General features: G+C 39.3%; 1 protein-coding gene across 12 annotated transcripts in view; it reads right to left on the reverse strand.

Moving 5' to 3' along the window:
• The window catches only part of AAK1 (AP2 associated kinase 1), a 167,497-nt gene that overhangs the window by 18,113 nt on the left and 124,534 nt on the right, over positions 1 to 24,850 (reverse strand). For 7 of the 12 annotated variants that reach the window (XM_045828860.1, XM_045828861.1, XM_045828863.1 and 4 more), the window contains exons 14-19: positions 23,075 to 23,307; positions 21,591 to 21,748; positions 19,964 to 20,068; positions 13,771 to 13,866; positions 1,913 to 2,014; positions 747 to 848 (exon numbers count right to left, since the gene is read on the reverse strand). In XM_045828860.1, the coding sequence (XP_045684816.1) occupies positions 747 to 848; positions 1,913 to 2,014; positions 13,771 to 13,866; positions 19,964 to 20,068; positions 21,591 to 21,748; positions 23,075 to 23,307 (796 nt within the window). The remainder of the gene's footprint in view (positions 1 to 746; positions 849 to 1,912; positions 2,015 to 13,770; positions 13,867 to 19,963; positions 20,069 to 21,590; positions 21,749 to 23,074; positions 23,308 to 24,850) is intronic. The other 5 variants (XM_045828862.1, XM_045828868.1, XM_045828866.1 and 2 more) reach the window with 3 other exon arrangements.

Genomic DNA, 24,850 nt, shown 5'->3' on the forward strand with positions numbered 1-24,850 from the left:
TTTTCTAGGAGAAAACAGCCAACTAAGCACAAAGAAAAGAAACCATATTGTCTTCTGTGCTCACTTTTTAAAATCTAGATAAGTTAATTTTCATACTTCCTAGATTTCTAATTGTTTCTAAGTTAGGAAATTGGACACTTTTATCGAGGTGATTATGGACTCAAAAGAGAGGAAGGTTACTAAATCTGTATTTACGGGCAGTTAAGGAATTTTACTAAGAGTGAACTTTGAAATTAGGGTAAAAGTAATGCTGGAACCAGGAAAGATTTCAACTTTGCCTACAATTTAACAGCAAATCACCTATAAATGACTAAAGCACTGTGTTATGAATACAATCAATAACAGAACATTATAGTTTCATAGATACCACTGTGAGAGGGGGAAGACTGCTCAGTAACCTGGAGGAGTTAACGGGCATCCTTATAGCTCAGCAGAGTTCTTTAATTAACGAGATGGAAGGAATCTGCCACCAGTGAAAAGATCTTGAATAAAGAAAGACTGCAATCAGCAAAAGCCTAGGGATCACTCTACAAAGAACATGGCTCCAAAAAATACTCTGCTTTTTAGTGAAGAAACACATCACTCAAAATCTAGAAGCTGGGGTTATACCAATACAGGGCATCCCTTCTGGGAGGAACTAATCAGGCTGCAAACTAAGCCCAGGACCACCTGTCGCAGGTGGAAAGACCAGCTCTAAGGGCTCACCACACTGACTGATCCCGCCACTGCAGAGAATCCTGACTGACCTGTGCAGTTTGAGGTTACAGATTCCGTCTGAGATGGGAGGCGCTGGGGCACCGGGGGCTCCAGTCCTGGTATGAGACTCTCAACAGCAACATCAGCTTTTTCTTTTGTAACAGAGCATTAAAAAGGGAGAAAAAGGATCAGGAGAAGGCAGTCAGACAGTCTTGGGACAATTCTGTGAAGTTCTCTAGAATGTCAGTGTCAGGTGAGATGGAAGCGCAGTAAGTTACTTTATTTCTGCTGCTTTCAGTGTCTGGGCTTCACTGATTGGGCATGCCTATGCAAAATCAACCACTGTGGCTAGTCTCAGTTTTTAGAGACAAATGCAGAATGTGAGCCACCAGGAGATCTCTTCCACATCAGAAGACATACACTGCAAGGCACCTTAATATCTCCTGCTAATACTGCTTTCCTTAAGGAATAAACTTAGGAGCCTTTCACAACCTCTGTGCCTTGCAAAGGCCACTAGTCCATCTCAAATCCTATCCCATGATGTAGCTGGGAGGTATTCTACACAGTGAGATGTCCCCCAGCTAAAGGCCCACCTCTCTGTAGTGTCATGGCCTCTCTCAGTTCTAGGACTTTGTGCCCCTGGAGTAGAGGGGCCCTGGGCATTTTGTAGGTATTGGCCTGGCCTTCTGGCCTTGCAGTTGGAGCACAGAGAAATGTTAGGTCAGGCAAGACCAAGCCCCTCCCCCGGGTTCCAGGCCTGAAGCTTCACCACCAGGCATATGTTTTCTGCTCTATGTTGATCAGTTATCAGCTGCTGATACCCGACACATAGAGAGGCCTTCTAAAGAAGAATCTGCTAACGGTAAGGTCCAGCTTGAAACTTTTTCCATAAAGCTTTTGTAATTAAATGTGAATTTTCCCACATCCCTCCTCATTCATAAGACATCACTCTAGAAATCTCAGGATAACAAGAAAAGCAAAAATAACAGTGGTGTGCAGCTAGAAGGCAGAGAAAACACTTCATTTGACATGCTAACAAAGGAGATTAAATAGTCTTGGTTTCTGGGTTAGCACAAGGCATCATCTAACACCAGAAGGCTTGGTGGCATTTCCACTCCTCACCACAGCTATTCAGTAGGGATCTGTTACCCAGTTATCATTTTTTTAAATACACACACATCATGCATTACCAAAAAAACAGAAATGACAACTTTACCAATTGCAGCATCGGAAGTGCTACCAAAAGGATCTGTCATAGGCAAGAGGTCAGGGAGCAGAAGAGAAGTGTCAGGAGATTTGAGTCCCTCAATTAGCTTTTCTAGGTTGGGCAGAGAGGTAAAGAGAAAGCAAAAATGCAATGAGATATTACAGCAAGCTGATCATTTTCCATGTTCTATGCAAATACACTTTAGGGTTCAAAATTTGGTATGAATTCATCATAAAAATAATGTTAGTATCTTGTTAAAAATAGTCATTCAAAGTCTAATGTTTAACAATGGTTATTTCTCTAGCTGAAGTAATCACTCTGTGAGGCATTCAAGGTGCTGCCTGGGGTTTGTTTGTTTTTAAATTAAAGGTATAAGTTACACTGAATAAAAGTAATCAATTTTAAGTGTATAATTTGATGAATTTTAACAAATGTTCATATACATATATGTACCACTGAAATAATGATGGAGAACATTTCCATTACCCCAAAAAGTACCCGTGTGCTCCTTTCTAATCAATGCCTTCCTCTCACCTCCAGGCCCTGGCAACAGCTGATCTGCTTTCTGTCCCACCAGTTTTGCCTTTTCTTGGATTTCCTATAAATGGAACTGTACAGTATGCAGTCTCTTCTGTCTGGGGTTCTTTGTTTACCATGATGCTGCAGAGATTCCTCTGTGCTATGGTGTGCATCAGTAGTTTGCTCTGCTTTATTGCTGAGTGGTGTTCCACTGGATGGATGTACATTTTGTTGATTCATTCACTAGTGCATGGATATTTGTTTCCAATTTTTAGTTATTAAATACAAAGCCGCCATAAACATATGCATATGTCTTTGTGTATTCATAGCTCTTCCTGGGCTTAGTTTTGAATCTCTTTCTCTCTCTTTGTTAACTTGCATTTAGAAATGGTTTAAAACTCACCAAGAGGATATAATAAACCATGCCTAAGTTAACTTCAACAATCATTTATTGTCTTCCAACTGAGAGTCTGTGACAGGCTGGAACTCTTATTAAAGTTTCAATCTCACAAAAGTCACTTAAGTCTACAGATGAATTACTTTCGATGCCTTTTGACTATGAAACAAAGGACAACAGAAGTCGCCAGATTTGTCACACCTGATAATTTAATGTGTGATAATGTGTACACATGAAGATTCCTTCCAAAATAGTTCCTTCAGTCCTGATCCATCAGTAACTATCCATTTACCTTTAACCTATTAAAGGTAGAGGATTAACTTGAAGCAAAAGAATAAATCACAGAACTGTACAGAAAGAAGAGAATTAAGATCTAATACCTCCTTTTGTTCACAAAGGTACTGAGGCCACATAAATTCTATAACTCAGCAAGTTAAATGCCCATAGACAATTTTTTTCTATCACTGAAATAAAATGTCATTAAGATAAAATTAAAATTAAGATGTTAGAGAAAAAGAAGTGACTTAAAGTTCAAGTAGGTGTATATAACATTAAATGAATCTATTCTTCTGGGCCATTGGAATTGAGATAAATAAAGGCTAAATTGATATTGGCTGAGAGACAGAAACCAAATTTTAGGTGATTTGTAAGTTAGGTGATCTATAACTACAGAGATGAAACAAAATGATGAATTCTATTGTCTTGGAAAGATAATTTGTTTTGGTACAATTAATACACTGCAGAAAAAGACACTTTTAAAGTGAAGCCAATTTACCACCTTTGGAGTGTATGGCATGTAGCTGAGTTAAATGATAATATGCTACACTTCTCACTTACACCTCATTTATATGGAAGAAAGGAAGTAAAAAAGAAGCTTCTCAATAACAGGAAAAATCCAGGGTACTAACTATGTATACAGTATAATTACATCAGCATTAATCTGGAAATATATGTGGCATTTTATTATTAAAAAGATGTTAAAATATCTTTGACAATTTTCAGCATACAGGCAAAAAAATAAGATGGTTTCCCCCAAAAGTCTAATATGTTATTCTGAACATTAGTTTTTGTTTTATTCCTTCTCAAAACTTCTCTCACTTAAAAGTGAAGCTTCTTTTACTTTTAGCACTCATATATTTGCAGTCTTGTAAAGCAATGGATAAAAAGACCCAAAACCACTTGCTTGTTTTTCATACAAGAATTTATCTTGGTGCCAAACCTCAGGCTAGCATTCTTCCAGAGCCTGAATTCTGGCTGCTCTCACTGTAACCCTGGGGTAGTTCCTTCATCTTCTGACACAATCCCCTCAACTGTCCAATGTAGAAACCTCCCCATACCTTTCTGTACTGGTCACTTAAATATCATCATCTTCTCAAAGCACGACCCCCTCCCCGGCCAAATTATAGGAAGCTTCTAGAGCACTCTGCGCTCACTGCTCTTCCAGTCCTTACAACGTGACTGAAGGTGGGGAAGATGTCTTACTACTCTGTATCCCCAGTTCTTGGTTCCCTCTAGTCACACTTCTGTCTTACCACTTCACTGGGGATGTGGGGACAACAGGAGATCAACTGGAAATAAGTACTTCAACAAGAATCTAATTATTTTATTAGTCATTACAAAAAAGTATGTAAAAGGGTTAAAAAGTACAAGCGTGCATGATGTTGTACATGTGTTGTGTGGGGAGATGAAGTGGAGTGGGGAGGGGGTAAGATGCCAAATTTTGGGAGGCTTGTTTTCTGACTGAACCTCAAAGTACCAGGTTATGCACACAGATGATTTGTTTGGTAACTGCTGCTTGGGAATACTCAAATACCAGAACTATGGCAGGGAGGAGCAGAGGACAAAGTAATACCAGGCAGAAAACTAGTAGTGAGGGTACGAGGCCACAGCATCCAAAGGCGGGTGGCATGTGCAAAAACAGCTTCTTTCACTCCCAGTGCTCTGGAAGTAGGAAAAGGCTCTCTGTTACTCAGTGCTGGTCCCCAGGCACCATTATAACAACATTCATCACTCACATTTGGAGAGTTCAATGTCAAGCATTTTCATACATCATTCACAAAAAACCCTGCACTTGGAAATACTACAGAGTTGAGGAGAACAGAGATCAGACTGTGAGAATGTGTGACTTGCCCAAAGTCATTGGTGGAACACGGTAGAGCCTGGACAGGACTTCCACGTGCTGTGTACGGGGTCTGCTTATCTCCTTCTACACAGGAGGAAGGATCTTCACACAGACAGAGTCCCATGAACAACAGTGAAGTTGTAAAAGACATGTTGGTGCTGGAAGAAACCTTGAACCTTATCCAATTAGCCTTCGTATTTACAGATGCAGAAACCAGCTTCAGAAAGGCAGAACTACTTGCCTAAGAGCTTACTGCAAACACACCACAGAGGCAGCAGGGCCCAGGTTTTCTATGCCCTGGGGATTCATTCCTTAGTTTAACTAACACCTTGGTTGCTTTAAAAGACTCTTAGAAGAGGCCACATTTAAAGCTACTATGTGTTATTTTGGGTCACTGTAAATGAACTTGAGGACAGGAGGAAAGAGAGGCATAGACAGGAAAGGCTACAGGAGGCTGACAGCCTACAAATCACAACCTGGAGGCCTCCCATGTGCATCATCAAGGGCTGGCCTTGCTGTCCTTCATTTTATGAATTCTGTCCTTTCTCTTACAGTTTTATAAAAATGCTCTGAGGCCAGGTATCATGGGGGTCGGGGGGGGGGGTAAGAACAGTGCAGAGAAGAGGGTAGTGAATTTAGGAAACTGTGCTGGAAGAGTTCTTTAAGATCCAAAACCTCGATCAAGTTCCACATCAGCATATCACAACTTGTTGATATGTAATGAACAGAGACTTTAAAAAATTTTACATGAATCATGGGAAATGCTTCTCTGGATACAAAAGCAAAACCCATCTTCTGGGTCAGTTCACATCGAAATATATGGACCCACACTCTAATTCTCAATGATACAAGGTGACAGACCAGTAAAATCCAGAAATAATTCATTAATTGCATTTTGTAATGATTTTATCTTCCGAAGAAACATCTGACAAGTTTCCCATTTCCTCTGTGTTAGTATCACAGTATATGACCCCATCACATCCCATTATGTGAAAAGCAGCGGGCAACTGTGGACAGAAGAAAAATGGTCCAGTTCTGAGGCAGACTCTAATGTTGAAAACTAGCTTCAGAATCTAAATATGTGCTGTGTGTGTGTTGGGGGAGAACTCCTGGATTTAAGGAGGGTATCATTTAATCTTTTGTTGTGATGCTGTATACTTTGGGGGACTTTAGCTGGGGTCTGCAAAATCCCCCAAAATAAATAAAAACATGAAAGAGTAACAAAGCCTGAATTTAAGTTAGTTACCTAATTTGTCTAGGCATCAGTTTTCACTTGTAAATAGAAGATAAAAACTACTTGAAAGGGTTGTCAGAAATTAACGGGCATATTTATCAGAATTACTGTGTATGTGTATATATATTAATAAGTGCTTGTTACATAAAAGGAGATGGTTAACTTCTCTTTTAGGACTAGATGAGGGATCACGAAACCACTGAGGCCTGAAAATGGGTGGAATTCCATTTTCACTCCCAAACCTCGGCATGAGAGTGAAATGTGAGAAGGAGGCCACCTGGTCTGATAAGGAAGAAAAGGCACTAAAACAAGAGGCCTGGGTCCTGCGCTAAGCTTTTATGACACTTTGGCCATTATCTTTCTTGGGGGGTTTAAGTTTTCTTACTGGCAAAATGAGATAAACCTAAAGGTCCCATATACCTCTAAATGTCAATCATCCAGGATGAATGGAAAAAGTAGGAAGTAGGAACTGGTTACTTAGCAGATGGATTGCCTAGGATGAATGTGGAGATTTGAACTGGTGATAACCGCAGGGGAGGACACTGGAGGGCACCTCAGTAACACAGTCAGGAGGTAGGATGATGAGCCCTGAGGAAGCAGGGTTTGGAAACTGCAGGGCTGACTACACATGCTCTTCAACACGCAAACAGTCCCCACAGGCAGAGCCAGGAGAGCAGGGTAAGAAGGTGGGGAATAGCTAAACTTGCTCCTGGTTTGAAAAAAAAAAAGAACAAACCTTTATGGTTTGATCCCCTATTAAAAAAGCAACACATGTTTATTGTCGAAAATTTGAGAAATACAGAAAACCAAAGGATAAAAGAGCTACCCATAATCTAACTTGTAGAAAAAAGCACACTCTTAAGGCTTTAATGGAACACCCTTCTAAGCATTTCCTATAACATGTAATCATTTGATAACTATTTAAACGTTCTCATGTTTTCTCAGAATGATTTTTTAGAAAAGAACTGTGAAGTCAAAGAGAAAGTAAACTCTTAAAGGCTTTTGTTATCAACTGCCAAACTGTCCTCCCAAAAGCTGTGCTACATGATGTTCCCACTAGCAGGATCTGACCATGTCTGTTTTCTTAAGCCTTCACCAAGCCTGAGGTGGTGGGGTTTTTTCTATCTTTACCAGTCTGACGGCAGATGTTATAGCATCTCCTTGTTTTATAATTGGCTGTTCTTGTATTCATCATGAGGATAAACTTTTTAAAAAAAAATGGATTTACTTAGCCCTGGCTGGCATAGCTCAGTGGATTGAGTGCAGGCTGCGAACCAAAGCATCACAGGTTCGATTCCCAGTCAGGGTACATGCCTGGGTTGCAGGCCATGACCCCCAGCAACCACACATCGATGTTTCTCTCTCTCTTTCTCCCTCCCTTCCCTCTCTAAAAATAAACAAATAAATAAAATCTTTTAAAAAATCGATTTACTGACAAATTGTATTTTGTCTTTTATGAACTGTCTGCTCATGTTTTTGTGCTGGTGGTGCTTTTCTATCACACTCCCATTTACCATACTCAGTTCTTTCTCAAGTTCCTAGGGTTCCCAAGTAAAAATGAGTCAGGTCAAAAGGTTGGAGAAGCACTGAACTCATGGTTAAAAGACTGAGAAGGCGACCCCCTGAAGAACAGTACATGAAGAATTAGTTAACCTGGACAATGGAAATGGAGAGTGCTTTTAAAGAACAGGATTATCAGTACTTTGAAGTTGAGGTGGGAGACAAGAGAAAGCACTCTTCTCTTAAACAGAAGTTGCATCGGGGATAGGAGAAGAGAGAAGGAAACAGTTGCTAGAGTTGGAGGTAGGAATTAATCCATTTCAGATTCTTATGCCTTGCCTCTCAAGACATAGTTATTAAAAATATCAACTACAAGGCAAGAAGTTAATCCTTCATAAACCAGCCTACATTTAGTTAATCAAAACCATTTCCTGGTTTGAGACTGGGATGCACCGCAAGTTGTGTTGGGCGCTGGACTGTGAACCAAAAGGTCACTGGTTTGATTCCCAGTCAGGACACATGCCCGAATTGCGGACCAGGACCCTGGTTGGGGGTGTGTGAGAGGCAACTGATCTGTTTCTCTCACTCTGACGTTTCTGTTCTCCTCCCTTTCCTTCCCTTCCCTTCTCTCTAAAAGTAAATGAATAAAATCTTTAAAAAATACCAATGATAGGTTAGGTATATCTGTGTATATAGGCTAATAAGACTAAGGGCTTGCTCAAGGCCCATTCCAACCCTAATTAGGAATACAGCCATGAGGAATAAAGCAGGGCTTGATTCAAGCCCCATCAAAAAGGATGATTTGGCTGCTAAAGCTTGGTGGCTTTGGAAATTGACAGCTTGTCTAACTTGGGGGATAAGCTCTGAGTCTTGTGATGAGAGTTGCTGTTTTTAACATCTAGTTGCTCTAAACAGTTCCTATCACTGAGAGCCAGACACTGAAATCTGTAACAGCTGCAAGTTAGAAGGAAAAGTCACCCATCTCGCCCCATTCCAGGTTTATTCTAGAGAACTAAATTTGCAGGAAGATAAACTTTACAGAGTAAAGACCCTGACTATGATCAACCTTGGACTTTTCAATAGCACAAGACAGAAGGTGGAAGTTAGGAGAATACCAGGTAAACAGCTCTGAGCAGAATGCCTATCTTGGCAACAAACCACTAAAAACAAACAAACAAACAAACAAACAAACAAAAAAAGCCCAAAGTTCTTGCCTATTTTTTCAAGAGATGCTGGAGTGGCATAAACTAAGAGGCACTTTTAAAAAGCTTTTAATTCTAGGAAGAGGCACTTATGGAACTAATGCATTTTTTAAAAGATTTTATTTATTTATTTTTAGAGAGGGGAAGGGAGGGGGAAAGAGAGAGAGAGAATCAATGTGTGGTTGCCTCTCACATGGCCCCCACTGGGGACCTGGCCTACAACCCAGGTATGTGCCCTGACTGTGAATGGAACCTGCGATGCTTTGGTTGCAGCCCGTGCTCAATCCACTGAGCTACACCAGCCAGGGCCAGAACTAATGCATTCTTGCTTAGTCTCATGGAACACTGATGTCGAGAGGTCAGCATTAAGGAGCTGCTGTAAAAGTCTCTTCAAACTGTTGTGCACTGCTGGAGGACATGTGAAAAGGTGAAGTCTCTATGGATAATGGTATGGTAGTTTCTCAAAATATTATACGTGGAATTACCACAGGATGCAGCAATATTATTTCTGGATTTATACCCCAAAGAATCTTGGGTCTTGAAGAGATATCTGCACACCCATGTTCAATGAAGCATGATTCACAAGAGCCAAAAGAGGGAAGCAACACAAATGTCCACCAACAGATGAATAAACAAAACATAGTATGTACATATAATGGTATATTACTCAGCCTTAAAAAGAAAGGAAATTCTGACATATGCTACAATACGGATGAACTTTGAACATGTTATGTTAAATGAAATAAGCCAGCAACAAAAAGATAAATACTGTATATATAATTCCACTTAGATGAGGTACCTATAACTGTCAAATTCATAGGGTCATAAAGTAGAATGATGGTTGCTAGGGGCTGGAGAGAGGGAGAAATAGAGAGTTATTGTTTCATAAGTACAGAGTTTCAGTTTTGCAAGATGAAAAAACATTCTGTGGATGGATGGTGGTGATGGTAGCAAAATAATGTGAATGTACTTAATGCCACTGAACTGTCCTCTTTAAAATGGTAAGTTTTGTGTTACATATATCTAACACAATTTAAAAAAATAAATGATTAAATCTTTCCATCAATTTTCAGAGAAAATTCCTCAATCTTTTTTACTATGTTTTAAAACGTTGGTACTACCTCTGGCTTATCTATTCCCTGATGCATCTAGAAGGCGGAAGGAGTGAACACAAAGCATACGAGCATCAATGAAATACTTTCAAGATTCCCTCGAGTTAGGCTTCATTCGGCAGCCTTGTGAGCACACAAATACTTATGGATGTGATTTTTGTTACACCAGATTTTCTAAAAAAAAAATATATATATATAAATAAATAAATAATAAAAAAAATATATATAATGATGCTTTGGAAAGTAAAAATGCCACTTAAGAAACAAATAAATCCAGTTATACAGTGCCCTTTCACCCACAGTTTAACAATCAATATATCAGGAAAGTTACTTTAATGGCTCTCAGTCATGTGAAGGTCAAAAATTTAATTTAAAGCAAGTTTAATTTCTGTAGGAGAAAAATATCACAAAGACTTTATGATAACTAGGACTGCCTGGAAATGAGCATTTGGGAACAAAGCTATTACAGCATTTCCTATCTTTATACTAATTTAAAGTTTATAATACAACTTCAAGAACATGACTTCATCTATACCTCACAAGCCACTCCATAAGATAGGTTTTAATATTGTGAATTTTGAGGAAGAGAACACACTTTAAGTGATTTGACCAAAATTACCTAGCTTCTAAGTGGCTAGAACCTAGGCCTATACATTCAAATACATTCTTATATTTCCCTAACCCTTATATTTAGCTCTCTAGTGAAAGGCTTTATTGATCTGGGAACTGTCCCAAAGACAAAGAAACATCCACTGTGTGGGGGCCACAGGTCACGGGCCACGAAAAGGAGTGTGTGGAACAGCACAGTCGCAATAGCACTGCGACTCTGCTTCCTCCTCTGGAAAATGAGGTATCACTTGGCATACCTGCTAGCCAGTATGATTTCTAGGATCAAAGGAAATTATATGTGGAAACATTTGAAAAGCATAAAATAAAGTGCTAAGTCATGAAAAGGCATGTTTGTCAGGAGACTTGGATTTCATGATTCTTATTAACAGGCAGGCTGAGTATGGAAGGTAAGCAAGTATGCAAAACAAAACAAACCACTGAAAAAAACCTGACTGGTGCCCAGAGAGGGCTGGGGGTAGTGACAGACTGGTTGCTTGGCAGACTGGACAAGGGGAGGAGGTGGGGGAGACAAACTTGCAGTTTGCTGAGGTACCAGAGACCCTAAACTCTCAGCCCTTTCCTCACTCAAGGCAGTTCAAGTCACTAAGGAAGGATATAGGGACCTTGGATAAAGAAACTATGTAACTGAATGGTGCTATAGGCTGCACATCAAAAAATAAAATAATCAAAGACACAGTGGTAACATACCATGCTTAGCCCAAGTTCTGGGTACATGAAAGGCTGGAGAGGCTGGAGCTGAGCGATCACTCAGTCTAGCTACTATGTTCCTCCTGGGGTTTGGTGGCCACTGACACAGTGGGCTGCGCCTGCGTTTAGACACCCTCCAAGGACGGGTGGGAGGCCTGGCTGGGGCTTGGCAGAGGCACAGATGGAAGGCTGTGAAGCCAGCAGCCTGGTGTTTGGCAGTTGGGGACAGAAATGGAGAGTAGTGGAGCCAACAAAAGCCTCTCAGACTCAGGTTTTACTTCATTCACCTGATCTGCAAATATTCATTGAGTACCGACTCTCCCTGGCAGTGTTCTCAATACTGGCGATATAGTGATGAATAAAGACAGCAATGTCCCTCCCTCAGGACACTGACGTTTTTGTGAATAAAGTCAACGAACAAATGAAAACAGACGATGCTGATAAATACAATGAAGAAAAAAAGCCAGGGGGGTGTGCCTGAGACTGCCCGTGAGACCAAAGATAGGCCTTTCTGAGAAGAGAGTATTTAAACTGAGACCTCAGTGTCAATGACAGAAGGAACAGGGTGGGAGGAAAAGCTTTCCAGGCAGACCACCAGGAAGTGCAAAGGTCCTGAGGTGGGAACAAGCTAGGTCTACCAAAGGAAAAGCTGAGGGGGAGAACGCTGTGTACTGAGGTTAAAGGAGTTGCCAGGGCCAGATTAGTCAGGGCCTTGAAGGTTATGATAATACATCTGGATTTTTCACTCAGTGATATGGGGATTCACTGGAGTACAAAGAAGTGATATGTCTGATTTGTTTTCAACAGGTGAGTCTGGTCTGATAGATCAAAAAACAAATAAGACACACCTGGAATTAGCAATTAGAATGTTCCATTTTAATAGAATTTCCATTAAAACCCAAGAAGGGGTCATGGCTTAAAGTTATTAAAATGCATACCAGTAGCACTTTGACAGGAGTCCACCAGAATGAGAGAAATATGGAGACTCAGGAGACAGAAAAGGTAATATGGAAGGCAAGGATAGCCACCAGCTGGCTCTAGTGGCCCCCAGGCTCAGCTTCACAACCCTTCACAACTTATCTCTATCACCTGGAGCTGGTATCCTGCGCCACCTGGTGCACGTGCCTGGCCCCTCACCCTTAATCCAGAGGGCTCCTGTGACAGCTGCAGAGGACAGCTACTTGCCTGTGGACCTTCATCCTCTGGCATGTGCCAAGAGGCCAGCCTTCCAGCCTCCACAGCCCCTGGGCTATCTAGGCAAGAGCAATGCAAGAACCTGAAGGGGTGTCAAAGGAAGAATGCCTCGATAATCCCCTTTTCTCATCTGATCTTGAAACTGCCGCGACAGGGACAAAACAGAGGTCAGTGGGACCCAGCTTGAGTTTGTAGCCCATACCTTTCCAGCCTTCTGCTTGAAACTGGCCTGTCTACTGAGAGATTTGATCACTTTCTTCTCTTTTCTTTAACAACCCTTTCCATAAAGGATCATTCCTCAGCAGTTTTAGATATTTTTAACCTACATCCAGGTATGTTACACAATATGACCTGATCAAGGCAAGTTTATGCTTCCTCTTGAGAAGGGTCAACAAATTCCCTAAAGAAATAAAAACTGTCTTGGTATCAAAAGTACAGTCTGTCTTAGTAGGAAGAAGTATGAATAGCACAATCATTTCCCATCTTGGGGTAATCAATCAAATACCTTTAACATTTTGGTTAAAGGAAAATCCAAGCAGATCCCATCAGTTTAAAACCAGGAATCAGTGGGCGTGAAAATGGGAGAAAAGGAGAACTATCAGAAGCAAAATGACCACCAAGTACTTCTAAGGAGCTGGCACTATATCTTTTTCACAGAGACTAATTAATAGAGATGAGAAAAGTGTCTTCTCTTCCTTACATCACATTTCTCCCCCCAAAAGGATGGAGAGGACAGCAGGAAAAGAAATCTTTGGCATTCAGAAACTCCAAATGGAAAGCAGTAAATTATGTTTCAAGAACTATTTCAATCAGAACACACTAACTGTTTCTTACCTTGTTGGACTGCTTACATACAAACCAGGGTATGGCAGACCTAAAGGGATGTTCAAATCCATGCAGTCCAACTTGATGAAGAGTCAAGACGGAGAGGTTTTCAGGTAGTGAAAGAGCCAGGAAGGGAACCCAGGTCTCCTCACTCATATTTCCTAACAACTTTCATTATGCATTTTTATATTATTAAAATAAAAGCACATTATAGGAAAAATGGAAACTGGACAGGAAGTCACCCATTATCTAATCATCATACTGGGACCACTATCTGCATTTTGTTCCTTCTATCACATGCTTACAGTTCTCCCCCCATACTGTTATAACCATATTGGACTAATACAAAAGTCATATCCTTTTCATGGAGTGTTTCAAACAACTCTCAAGAGGCCCTGGAAATAGCATCAAGCTGGTCAACCTTACATCAGTTCTGTTTACCTACCTGGTGCGTCAGGTACTTGAAGAGGAATGAAAGGATCAGATACACTTAGAAGTGGGAGACTAGAATCCACAGTCTGCCCACCCTTCTTTTTTTCAGCTAAAGTTGGTTGGAGGGCAAGGACGGGTCAAGGAGAGAAAAGAAAGGGAGAGAGAGAGGGGAAAAAAGCAGAAAATATCAAGTAAATCTAGATGAATTTACCATCTGTTAATCCAACAGCTCAAATTACAGAACAAGTCTAAACTCAGAGATAGAATGAAGAGGGATGAGTGGATATAAACCAGTATAAAGGCAAAGTATTACGAGATGTATAATCTGGTGCTTGCACAGACTTCAAGATGCAATAAATAATAAAACTAGGATATTCATACATCTGAGATTCTACTTCTTCCTTATGTGGAGGCCCATGGTGATCTCTTTCAGAATTCTTATAGCAATTACTGTCCGCATTACACATTTTGGCATGTAAACAAACATTGCCTATTTTGTAATCTAGCACACACATAGGTACTTCCTATGTACCCAATATTCTCTTGAGCTTACAGTATCACCAAATGTCTAATATAGTACTAGGGAGACACAGAGGAAAAGACAAATAGTTTTGTTGCCTTCTGCAAGGTTAGACAGCCCTTAATCCCTGGGCTACATCTAACATACTATTAGCACTCATTCTATATTTGGTAAATTTACAGATTTACACACATCTATGTACCCTATGGCATATCACAGTTTGAAGGGATTTTAAGATCTTCTAAGCACAATTTTCTTATTTTTCAGAAAAGAACATAAAGCCTAAAAGTTAAGAGATTAGCCAAAGGCCCACAAGCAGACTCAGGATCAAAACCCAGGTTTCCTTGTTTTTACTTTACAAGGCTCAACAAATTTGATTTGATTTGACTTATTCAACAAATTCTTTATATTATATTTTAATATTCACTTTGTTCATTAAGTAAAATCATTTTGCCTTCTATAAAGTAGATTTTAAAAATACTTTTTATTCAGCCCTGGCTGGTGTGGCTCAGTGGATTGAATGCTGGCTTGCAAATCAAAGGGTCGCCAGTTCAATTCCCAGTCAGGGCACATGTCTGGGTTTCGGGCCAGGTCCCCAGTTGGGGTGCAAAAGGCAACCACACATTGCTGTTTCTCTCCCTCTCTTTCTCCCTCCCTTCCCCTCTCTAAAAATAAATAAAAGAATTTAAAAATACTTTTTATTTTCAAATAATTATGAAATCACCGGAAGTTGCTATACACTGAATCCTGTGAACCCTTCAAATAGCTTCCCTCCACGGTGAGATCTCCTACAACTGTAGTACAATAGCACTGACCTGGAGTATTGATGTTAACTGGACTTTCCCCAGTGCTTACATGCACTCAGCTGTCTGTGTGTGTATGTAATTGCTTGCAGTTGGACGCCATATACAGACTAGCATAAGCACCACCATAGCAACACAGAGACTTTCTCTCAAATAGAAGAGCACCCTTGTTGTGATCCTCTAGAGCCACACCCACTCCTAATTCCTGTCCCTATCCCTTGGAATCCACAAATCTGATCTCAACCTCTGTAAGTCTGTCACTTAGAGAATGTTATTAAAGTGTGTGTGTTTTTTTTTTTCACTAAGCTTCCTTAAAGGAAGATGAAGGAAAAGGAAGGTAAAATCACTGCTTTCAAGTCTCTGAAATATTTTTAAATGAGACAATGAAATATATTTTAAAAAGAAAACAAATTATAAAACTAAATATACATTATAATTCATTTTTGGAAAAAAGTATATATGCATAAATAAAATTATGGACATAAATATTGTAAAATGTCAGCAATGCTTTCCTCTTGAAGTGGGGCCACGAGTTCTTTTATCTTGCTTCTTTCAGCTTTTAGTCATTTTTCCAAATTTCACAAATGAATGTTTATAATTTCGCAACAGGAAAACATTTTAAATAAAGAGGCACAATGTCAACTCTTAAACATCTATCTCTTATATATGGACACAGTTCACCAACATTTTTGCAGCTTTTGCCATAAAAATGTTTAAAACAACCTTTGTGCCACCCTCCCCAGCTCATTCTCAAATTTCCTGATTATTCCTCCCTTCGTCAGTCAGAAGGTTTAAATCGGGTAACAGTCTGAGCTTGATCAGAAAACTTGTAGAAAATGGTACTATGCTATACCTCATATGAATGAAGATACATTAATTTTTAGGATTTATGTATAATTTTCTTTCATTTGGAAAGTGTCATAAAAAAAATTCACTCCACAAACAAAAAAGAAGGCAAAATACCAAATATTCATAAAAAAGGCTGAATAAAATGAGGAAAATGCAAAGAAGATTTTATAATGTTTGGAAAAGCTTAGTGTCACTGATTTACAAGATTCTTGAGATGTGGTTACTACTACAGCTTCTGAGCTGGGCTGCCCAGGTATAAATCTCTGTTCTGTCATTCTGCAGCTGTAGCTTTGGGCAGCTCACTTAACCTTTTGTTAAGTGAGTAAACAACGTGTGGCTGTTGTGAGGATCACCTGAGATAATGTGAAGAAAAAAAAAAAGCATTTCTCCAGTGGGTCTAGCATATAGTATGTTTTTACTATATGCTTGCTGTATTAATGTAATAACTTTACTCACATATGTGTTTTTATGGCTGGACCTTTAAGTCCCTTAAAAAAAAATACTGCCATTTACAGATTACAAAGTAAGCACAACGGGGAAGAAGAGGCAAAAGCAAAAACAGCTAAAACAAAAACAAAGTTTATGCAGATAAATAAATAATAAAACATAACCATGCATGCCAAGAGTTAGGCATGAAAACTGGGAGTAGATGGAAAATGATTAGGGACCTCTCTTTGTCTTTAACAATGGTGATTCTAGCCACTGACTGGCGTGGCTCAGCTGGTTAAGCATTGTTCTGCAAGGCAGAAGATCACGGATTCAACTCCCAGTCAGGGCCTGTGCCTGGCTTGCATGCCTAGTCTCTAGTTGGGGCACTAGGGAGAGGCAACTGATCAATGTTCTCTCTCTCACACATTGATGTTTCCTTCTCTCTCCTTTTCCCTTCCTACTGCTCTCTCTAAAACTAAAGACATCAAATCTTTAAACAAATGGTGAATCCATGCTTCTATCTTTTGGCAAAAAGCAACCCCTTTGATTTATTCAACAAATCTGTGCTAAGCCAAACACTGTACACTAAATGCTGGGATTTAGCAACAAAGGAGACTCTTCTAGAGTTATTTCTATGACCCCCTTTCCGAGGAAGCTTTATCCTACCCAGTAGGTCATCATTCTACCTCAAGGACAATAGTCCATGCTTTCTTTATAAATTTGGTTCATTTAGTCAATTATTAGCATATCAAACTTTAAGCACTTTAAACCAGACCAAAATATCAATAAATTAAAATATTATATAAGCCAGACAATAAAAAATAACACAGAAAAAATTAACTATTTAATTTTATTTTTTAATTTTTTTTACTCTTATAGATTTTATTTATTTATCTTTAGAGAGAGGGGAGGGAGAGAAAAAGAGAAGGAGAGAAACATCAACGTGTGGCTGCCTCTCACCTAGCTCCCACTGGGGACCTGGCTCACAACCCAGGCCTGTGCCCTGACTGGGAATTGAACCAGCGACCCTCTGGTTCGAAGGCTGGTGCTCAACCCACTGAGCCACACCAGCCAGAGCTAGTCTTCATTTTTTTTTTCCTTACAAGGGAAACACACACTTGTTGAAAGCAATCCCAAAGGCATGGTACTCCTCAAAGATTTGGGTGGGGTGGACATTTAATAAAGGGAGATGGGAAAAAGAGAATACTGGAATATATGTGAAACATTTATTCCTGGAGGTTTAATTAACCTTCCTCTCCACTCTCATGCTGGCTGAAAATCACTGTTACATTGGGAAAAAAATTCTAAGTACTTTCATTATTTTAAAAAAAGAATTTAAAAAAAGTTTACTATGTGTTCCTCCTGATATTGACAAAGCAAACCTAAGAAAAACAGGGAACTATAGTCAAGAAGATAAAGGCAAAAGTTCTTTGAAAGATATTAAAACAGCAAATCTCTACATAGAGTTATTAAGAGAAACACAAATACATACAAATAAAATAGATATATAAAGAAAATATTATAATTCTATTTTATTAAAAATTATAAAACTACAGATAATTTTCTAGGAAAATATCACGAAATTTGCCTCATTCATTGGCAGAAAATCTGAGGGAGGGAGTTTTGCTAGAGAAGTGGTGCCCGAGCTCCACCACTCACTAGCTGTGCAATCCTGGAAAGAGACAAGTCTGTGCTTACTCAGCACAACTGCAACTGATGCGAGGGTGATCCACCAACCTCAGCATTGCTGAGAGGGTCAAATGAGATAATACTCTTATAGGATAAATGACAAACTAGGGAAAATATTCACAATATATGATAGATGAGCTTCTACTAATTTACAAGAACAAAATGACCACAAAACATTTAAAAATGTGAGAGATACGAACAATACAAATCCCAAAATAAATACAAATGGCCAGTAAACAATGTCCTTTGTCTATAATCTCTGAGCTGAGCTGGGTGAGAAAAGGAAGGAAAACTACCAACACTCACTATTTTTTTAAGAAAGATTTATTTATTTATTTTTAGAGAGGGAAGGGAAGGAGAAAGAGAGAGAGAGAGAGAAACATCAATATGCGGTTGCTGGGGGCCATGGCCTGCAACCCAGGCATGTACCCTGGCTGGGAATCAAACCTGCGATGCTTTGGTTCACAGCCCAAGCTCAATCCACTGAGCTACGCCAGCCAGGGCAACATTCACTATTTAAAAAAAAAAAATCCTTACTGGAGAATATATTTATTGATTTTAGACAGAGAGGAAGGGAGAGAATGAGAGGGAGAAACATTCATGTGAGAAACATTGATTGGTTGCCTCCTGTAAGCACCCCAACTGGTGATTGAACCCATAACCTAGGTATGTGCCCTGACTAAGGGGTTGAACCCACAACCTTTTGGTGGGATGATGCTCAATCAGCTGAGCCAGCCACCCAGCCAGGGCTTATCATTCATTATTGATTGAAATAAAATTTGCATAGGATTCTTGAAGGGCAATTTAGAAATATGTACCAAAAGCCTTAAAATATAATATCTTTTGATTTATCAAATAATGTCCTAGAAATTATGTTAAAGAAATTGTTAAAGTATATAAACAAAAATCTAGCTTCAATAATGTTTATCTGGTGAAAAATTAGTGATAACCTAAATATTCATCAAAAGAAATATTAATTCTAATGTTACTATTCTTCTATAAAGAATCATGTTGTAGATAAGTATTTATTGACATAGAAAGCCACAAATTCCCATAGAATGTTTGCAAAATGAATAACAAACTAGATGACAGAAAGTCCCTCCATAATACCTCATAGCAAAAGCTGCATTCACTGTATTATCACAATGCAGTTAAAATTTATGTGAAATAACTCTTTGGTAAAGAAGAAATCGAAACTGCAATTTAAAAACATCCATAAAATGAGAATGAATATGAGAATATTACATATCAAATATTATGGAATGACAGCCAAAGTTCTAATCAGAAATAAATTTATGATGTTAGAAAAACTAGTGACATACCTAAAGAAAGCAAGAAGAATATATAAAGTTAAAAGCAGAAATTAATCAATATAACTTAAAAGAGCAATTTTAGAAGTATATCAAATTCTGTTTCCTAAAAATATATTCAAAACCTCATACCAATTGCTGAGGAATTTACATCAGTAAAACACTAAGATCAAATTAATGTTTAAAAAGAGGTACTTAGTTAAGATACTTTCTTTCCCGGTAAGCATGTACACACACAAAAAACCCCCACAGCTTAGCAGTCTCAATGTAGGATAGAACATCTAATGGTGAGAATTTTTCAAGTCATCTCAAAGAACCTATGCAATTACAAGAGATTAACAATGTGATGTTCCTCAAATTTAGAAATATCTGCTTAAAACATGTCCATGGACTAGATAGAACAAATCTTATATTTTTCTGCCCGATCATCCTGTTACATTAATTGACAATGATTCTAGGCCTTTTTTAATCCCTATCTTTTTTTAGTTAGAAATCTTCTGAATAAAGGAAAATATGTTACCACAAGGATTTGAGGCTCAGTGGCGTGCTGGAGTTGTCTGTGAAGTGGAAAACAGTGAGTTTGTGTTTCAGGTGTTCCATACTAACCGGTTCCAGCAGAAAATGAGGAAGCGGCAAAAGCATCACTTTGGGTTGGTTGAAAGCCTGGGATCAAACTCTCAGCTGAGCCTCCAAGTTTCTCAGGATGTTTGCCTGGAAGAACGAAACATCACTCAGTTCATTCCAGCAGAATCCCAGGACAACCCCCCAGGGCACTTTCTGAACTGACTTTTAGACATGACTCCTTTCTCACTGCATTATGGTGACACCTCAGTCATTCAGAAGTCTTTGAGGAGTCACTGCAGCAACTGAGAGAACAGCTGAGAAATAAAGGTTTTCAGAATCAAAGAGAGAGCACATCAGTTTTTTGAGAGGCAAAGAGTTCTGAACATCGGCTGAACCACAATAAACTATACACTTAAAAATGATTAAGATGGTAACTTCTATGTTATGTGTATTTTACCAAACTAAAAAATAAATAACAGCAAAAGAGGTGGCTAAAGCAAAGCCCCAAAGCTGAAGCACATTACTCAGAGCAGAATGCCTCCAGCCCTCACTCAGTCTATTTATTGCTACATAATGAGTCTGATCATCTGTTTTCCATGTTAGAAGCAATTTAGGAGAGCAAATGAGAAGAGGGAGTGGTGGTGATGGCAGTAGTGAGAGGTTGTGAGGGAGAGGCACACTGACAGCCGCTTAATGTGAAAGCCAACAACTGAACAAGAGAGGCAGAAAATCATTAAAAATAGACACGACGATTAAAAAAGCTTGGGCAGGTCACTTAATTGAGTACAAAAATACTACAGTTTTCACTAGCCCTAAAGGTATTTCTTTTATAAACTAGACAGCAACTGGCACATATAATAATGAAATAATTTGGTGAGTCATTGAAGAAAATTAAATCCTATGCCTTATCTTCTGTTTGAAAAGTCAAGAAAGCAATACAAAATTTTAAAAGACACCTATAAAATAATAGTTAAAGCTAAAATGTTTGCCCAAAATTCTCTCAGTTCTGATCATTCCTTTAACCTGCATTCTTGTCTACACGAAGATACTTTTCTTTTTTTAAAAAAGATTTTATTTACTCATTTTTAGAAAGTGTGGAAAGGAGAAAGAAAGAGAGGTAGAGAAATATCAGTGTGTGAGAGAAACACTGATGGGTTGCCTCTTGGCCTGCAGCCCAGGCATGTGCCCTGACCAGGAATCAAACCAACGACTCTTTGGCTCACAGGCCAGCACTCAATTCATTGAGCCACACCAGGCAGGGCTGAGAAACTTTCAAATTGTATCATATTGTAGAATTTTCCCAGAATCTGTGTTGTTGTTTTCCAAAGTATGTGTGTGTCTCCTGTCTTCCAAATTAGACTGTGGGTTTGCAGGTAGAAATGGTATCTATTTATTTGATCTCCTCAACAGTAATATATTAAATAGAACTCTGAACATAGTCTAGCACTCAAGAGGCAATCACACATTGATGCTTCTCTCCTCTCTCTCCCTTCCCCTGTCTAAAAGTAAGTAAATAAAATCTTTAAAAGATAAATAAGTACATAATTTTTGAAAAATCAAATCCACGAGGGACCCATATTTTTATGTGTCCTATAAAAAATCCTATATTTTCACCTGCATGTCCCTCTGGAGTTAAGGTTCAAGGCTCACAAAGACTCTAATCACTCACCTTCCCCAAGTTTGGCAAAGTCCTTGTTTAGCAGTTCTTCAGCTGTGAGTTTGGAGAAATTGTCATCATCAAAGGGATTCCACGTAGAACCTTCTGAAGGATTATAAACATTTTGCTGGGAGGTCCGAGGAGAGCCTGATGGAGTGGTGGTTGCAGACCTAGGTAGGTTCCCACCCCCACGAAATAAAAAAACATGTAAAAGTTGAAAAGGGTCAACCTATTTTATCTTTGTTTCAAGATCAAATTCTCTTCTGAATCAAACCATTATTTTCCACAGTGGTTTTCTAAAAGGGCTTTCTGCAGCAACTGGAAAGTTTCCACAGACCCCCTGCCACTGTATAAAATAAATGTCTCCATTTCCGTCATGATTCACTCTCTCCCTCTACTTTAATCTCTTGCTTAGATTTTCTGGCCTTGTCTTCAAGTCCTTTCAATTCAAGATCTCAAAGCAACCTATTCTTAGGCTTGTACATCTTATTGTGCCCACTGTAACTCACAATAACAGACCCAGAGGGCTGGGACGGATGCCTGTTCAAGCTGCCTCCCATCTGTCGGATCTAGCATGCACAAAACTAAGAGCCACCATCAGTGGTCACCACCACAGTTAGAGAAATAAAGACAGTTACCACTATCTCGTGCTTCTAAGTATCATCACCTACTTTTATTCTAAGTCTCTCTTGATGCCCTTTCCAATTTAGCTAATGAGTTAAACATTTTTAACTTTAGAGTGTATAGTTCCAAGAAAGCTGAGGGCCTGAAATTTCATTTACTCCACAATCACTCACTGCAATTTACTTTGGTTCAGGCACAGAGCCAGTCACTAGATTTACAGAGGTTGACTGAGATATAATCCTTGTCTTGGAGGAACTCTAAGGCTAGGTCAGCTAGACATATTCATATAGACATACACATAAATAATGATAATGCAATGTGATACATGCACAACAAAATTATAAATGACACCAGAGGAAGGGTCAAAGAAAAGGTAACCTCTGGCATGGATCTAGATGAATAAATAAGCATTTCCTTGGTGGACAAGGAGGACAGTGCAATTAAGGGAGATGGCATAGGAAGAAAAAAGCACTCGTGAAGCTGGAAAATGACAAGTCCACTGATGCCGTCCAATAGGCTTTGGTCTGTTAGCCAATGAGTATGGGTATTATCCCACAGGCTATGGGGAGCCAATGATTTTCAGCATGAAAACTTGGTCAGATCAAGAATTTAGAAAGTACTCTGTAACGCATGGAATAGAAAAGCATGGAATGAAAAAATGGAAACAGTGAGGCAAGTAGGAAATTATTTCTTAAGATAGTATGGTTTACACATTATAGGAAAGTTCAGTTTCTTATTAAACACAAAAGCACAGACACAAATTGCATATACATCTACACAAATCTACATACATATGCAAAGAATCACACAGCAACAGCCAACGGCAGACTTTGCCCACAAAGACAGAAGAACAAAGGAGAAGGATCACATACTTGGACTTATTGAGACTGGCCTCAGCTGCAGCTGCCTGGAGCAGCTGGGTTGATTTGCTGGCAGGGACCCCAAAGACTGCACTGTGGGTCACATCACTGAGAATCCGCCTGTGTCCAGCACGCTGGGTCTTGGGGGACGATGGAGGAGTGAGAGATCCAAGTTTCTGTCCTTGGACGGCAGGAGGCGGGGTTGTCTGAACTGTTGGCTGTTGTCTTACTGAGGCTTGAATCTGCTGGGAAGAGAGATGGAAAATGTTCTAAAACAAAGGCAAAAGGAAAAACAAATAGATAAACATAACCAAAATGCCACATGAGAGCTAAAATAGAACTCAAATGGCTGAGTTTTTCAATAAAACCCAGAAAGAAAAAACAAAAACCAAAAAACTAGGCCTTGACAACCTACCCTGTAAGTTCGGGACTGATACCAACATGGTATTTATCTGGTACTTACACGTATGAAGAGGGACTCCCAAAGAACTCTGGAATTTATTTGTAAAAAATGGTGTATTTATTCTTACATGTTTAAACTTCAATCACCTTCAAAGTTCTCTCCATTTGATGCAATACACCTATCAAGGCATTTTCCAACTGCTCAAAACAGTTTCTGAACTTGTCAATTTTGATGCCTTTTAGTGTTTCTGACTTTTGTTTTCCCTCTTCCACATTGTAAAAACTTTTCCCTTTGAGGATTTTTTTCATCCAGAGAAACAAAAAGAAAGTTGATCTGGGTGAGACTGGGTGAATAGGGATGGTGGGCACAGGGGTCATGCTGTTTTTGGTCAAAAACTGCTAAACACTCAGTGCTTATATTAAGCACTTACTAATAACATATTAATTAAGTGGCCATAAATATCTATGGCATACGGCCATGTTCCTTTGCAGATTACTGCTCTAAGACGGCTGTAGTGTATACTTTACATTCACTCACTTGCTTCTCTAGACAAGTCCTGCCAAGGGTCATTGGAGAAAAAGACGGTCAGAAGTGGGAAGCTCTCTGGCCCCTGGCACAAGCATGCTCTGCTCCAGTTCCCTCTCCATCCTATTAACCAACTACCACTCATCAAAGTGCTCAAAGCATTTTTCATCCAAGGAACATGGAGAAGATACATCATTCATTCCCAAGAGAATGGGTACTTTTGTCCAGGGATAGTGGAAAGAACTTCATGAGAAGTGTGGTCAGTGGCAGTCGATCATGTCATCCCCCTGGATGGACACCTGTTATTACTGTCATCCTGAACACAGATCAGGATTCTTTGTGCTTGTCCCTGCTCTGCTGCTATCAGGTAATGACCTTCCAGGCTGGGACTCAGTTTCCAGGTCCATAAAATGAGGGGACTGGACTAGATAATTAAGATCTCAACTAGCTACATCATACAATAATTTCTTAAAGACTCTTTTTCACTTAACAAGAGGAACTTCATCTCTTGTTAAAAACACAGAGAGTAGCTCTACCTCATGCCTGCTGGAAGACTGAGTTATTTCAGAAACCAAGCTGTAAAGACATTGAACACACACTTAGCTAAGATGTAAAGAAGACAATCTATTTACAGCACTGCTTTCTTTTGAAGGATTGTAGGTTTTCTGGTTTGTGATGGGCAACAAAACTCTACTAGAAATCAATCCTCAAAAGGATGGTTTCCTACTTTTCCTTTGTTGGTCTAGTAGTTGGACTTTGCTGGGAATAAGACAGTAGCTGTGATACTCTATTGGGTGAGCATGGAAAATGTTTTTATCTATCACTATCACTCGGAAAACTGTGAGACAGAATTAAGGCCA

The sequence above is a fragment of the Phyllostomus hastatus genome, unplaced genomic scaffold (genome assembly GCF_019186645.2).
Source record: "Phyllostomus hastatus isolate PE091 unplaced genomic scaffold, TTU_PhHast_1.1 phas_scaffold_78, whole genome shotgun sequence".
In the NCBI taxonomy this organism is placed as follows: domain Eukaryota; kingdom Metazoa; phylum Chordata; class Mammalia; order Chiroptera; family Phyllostomidae; genus Phyllostomus; species Phyllostomus hastatus.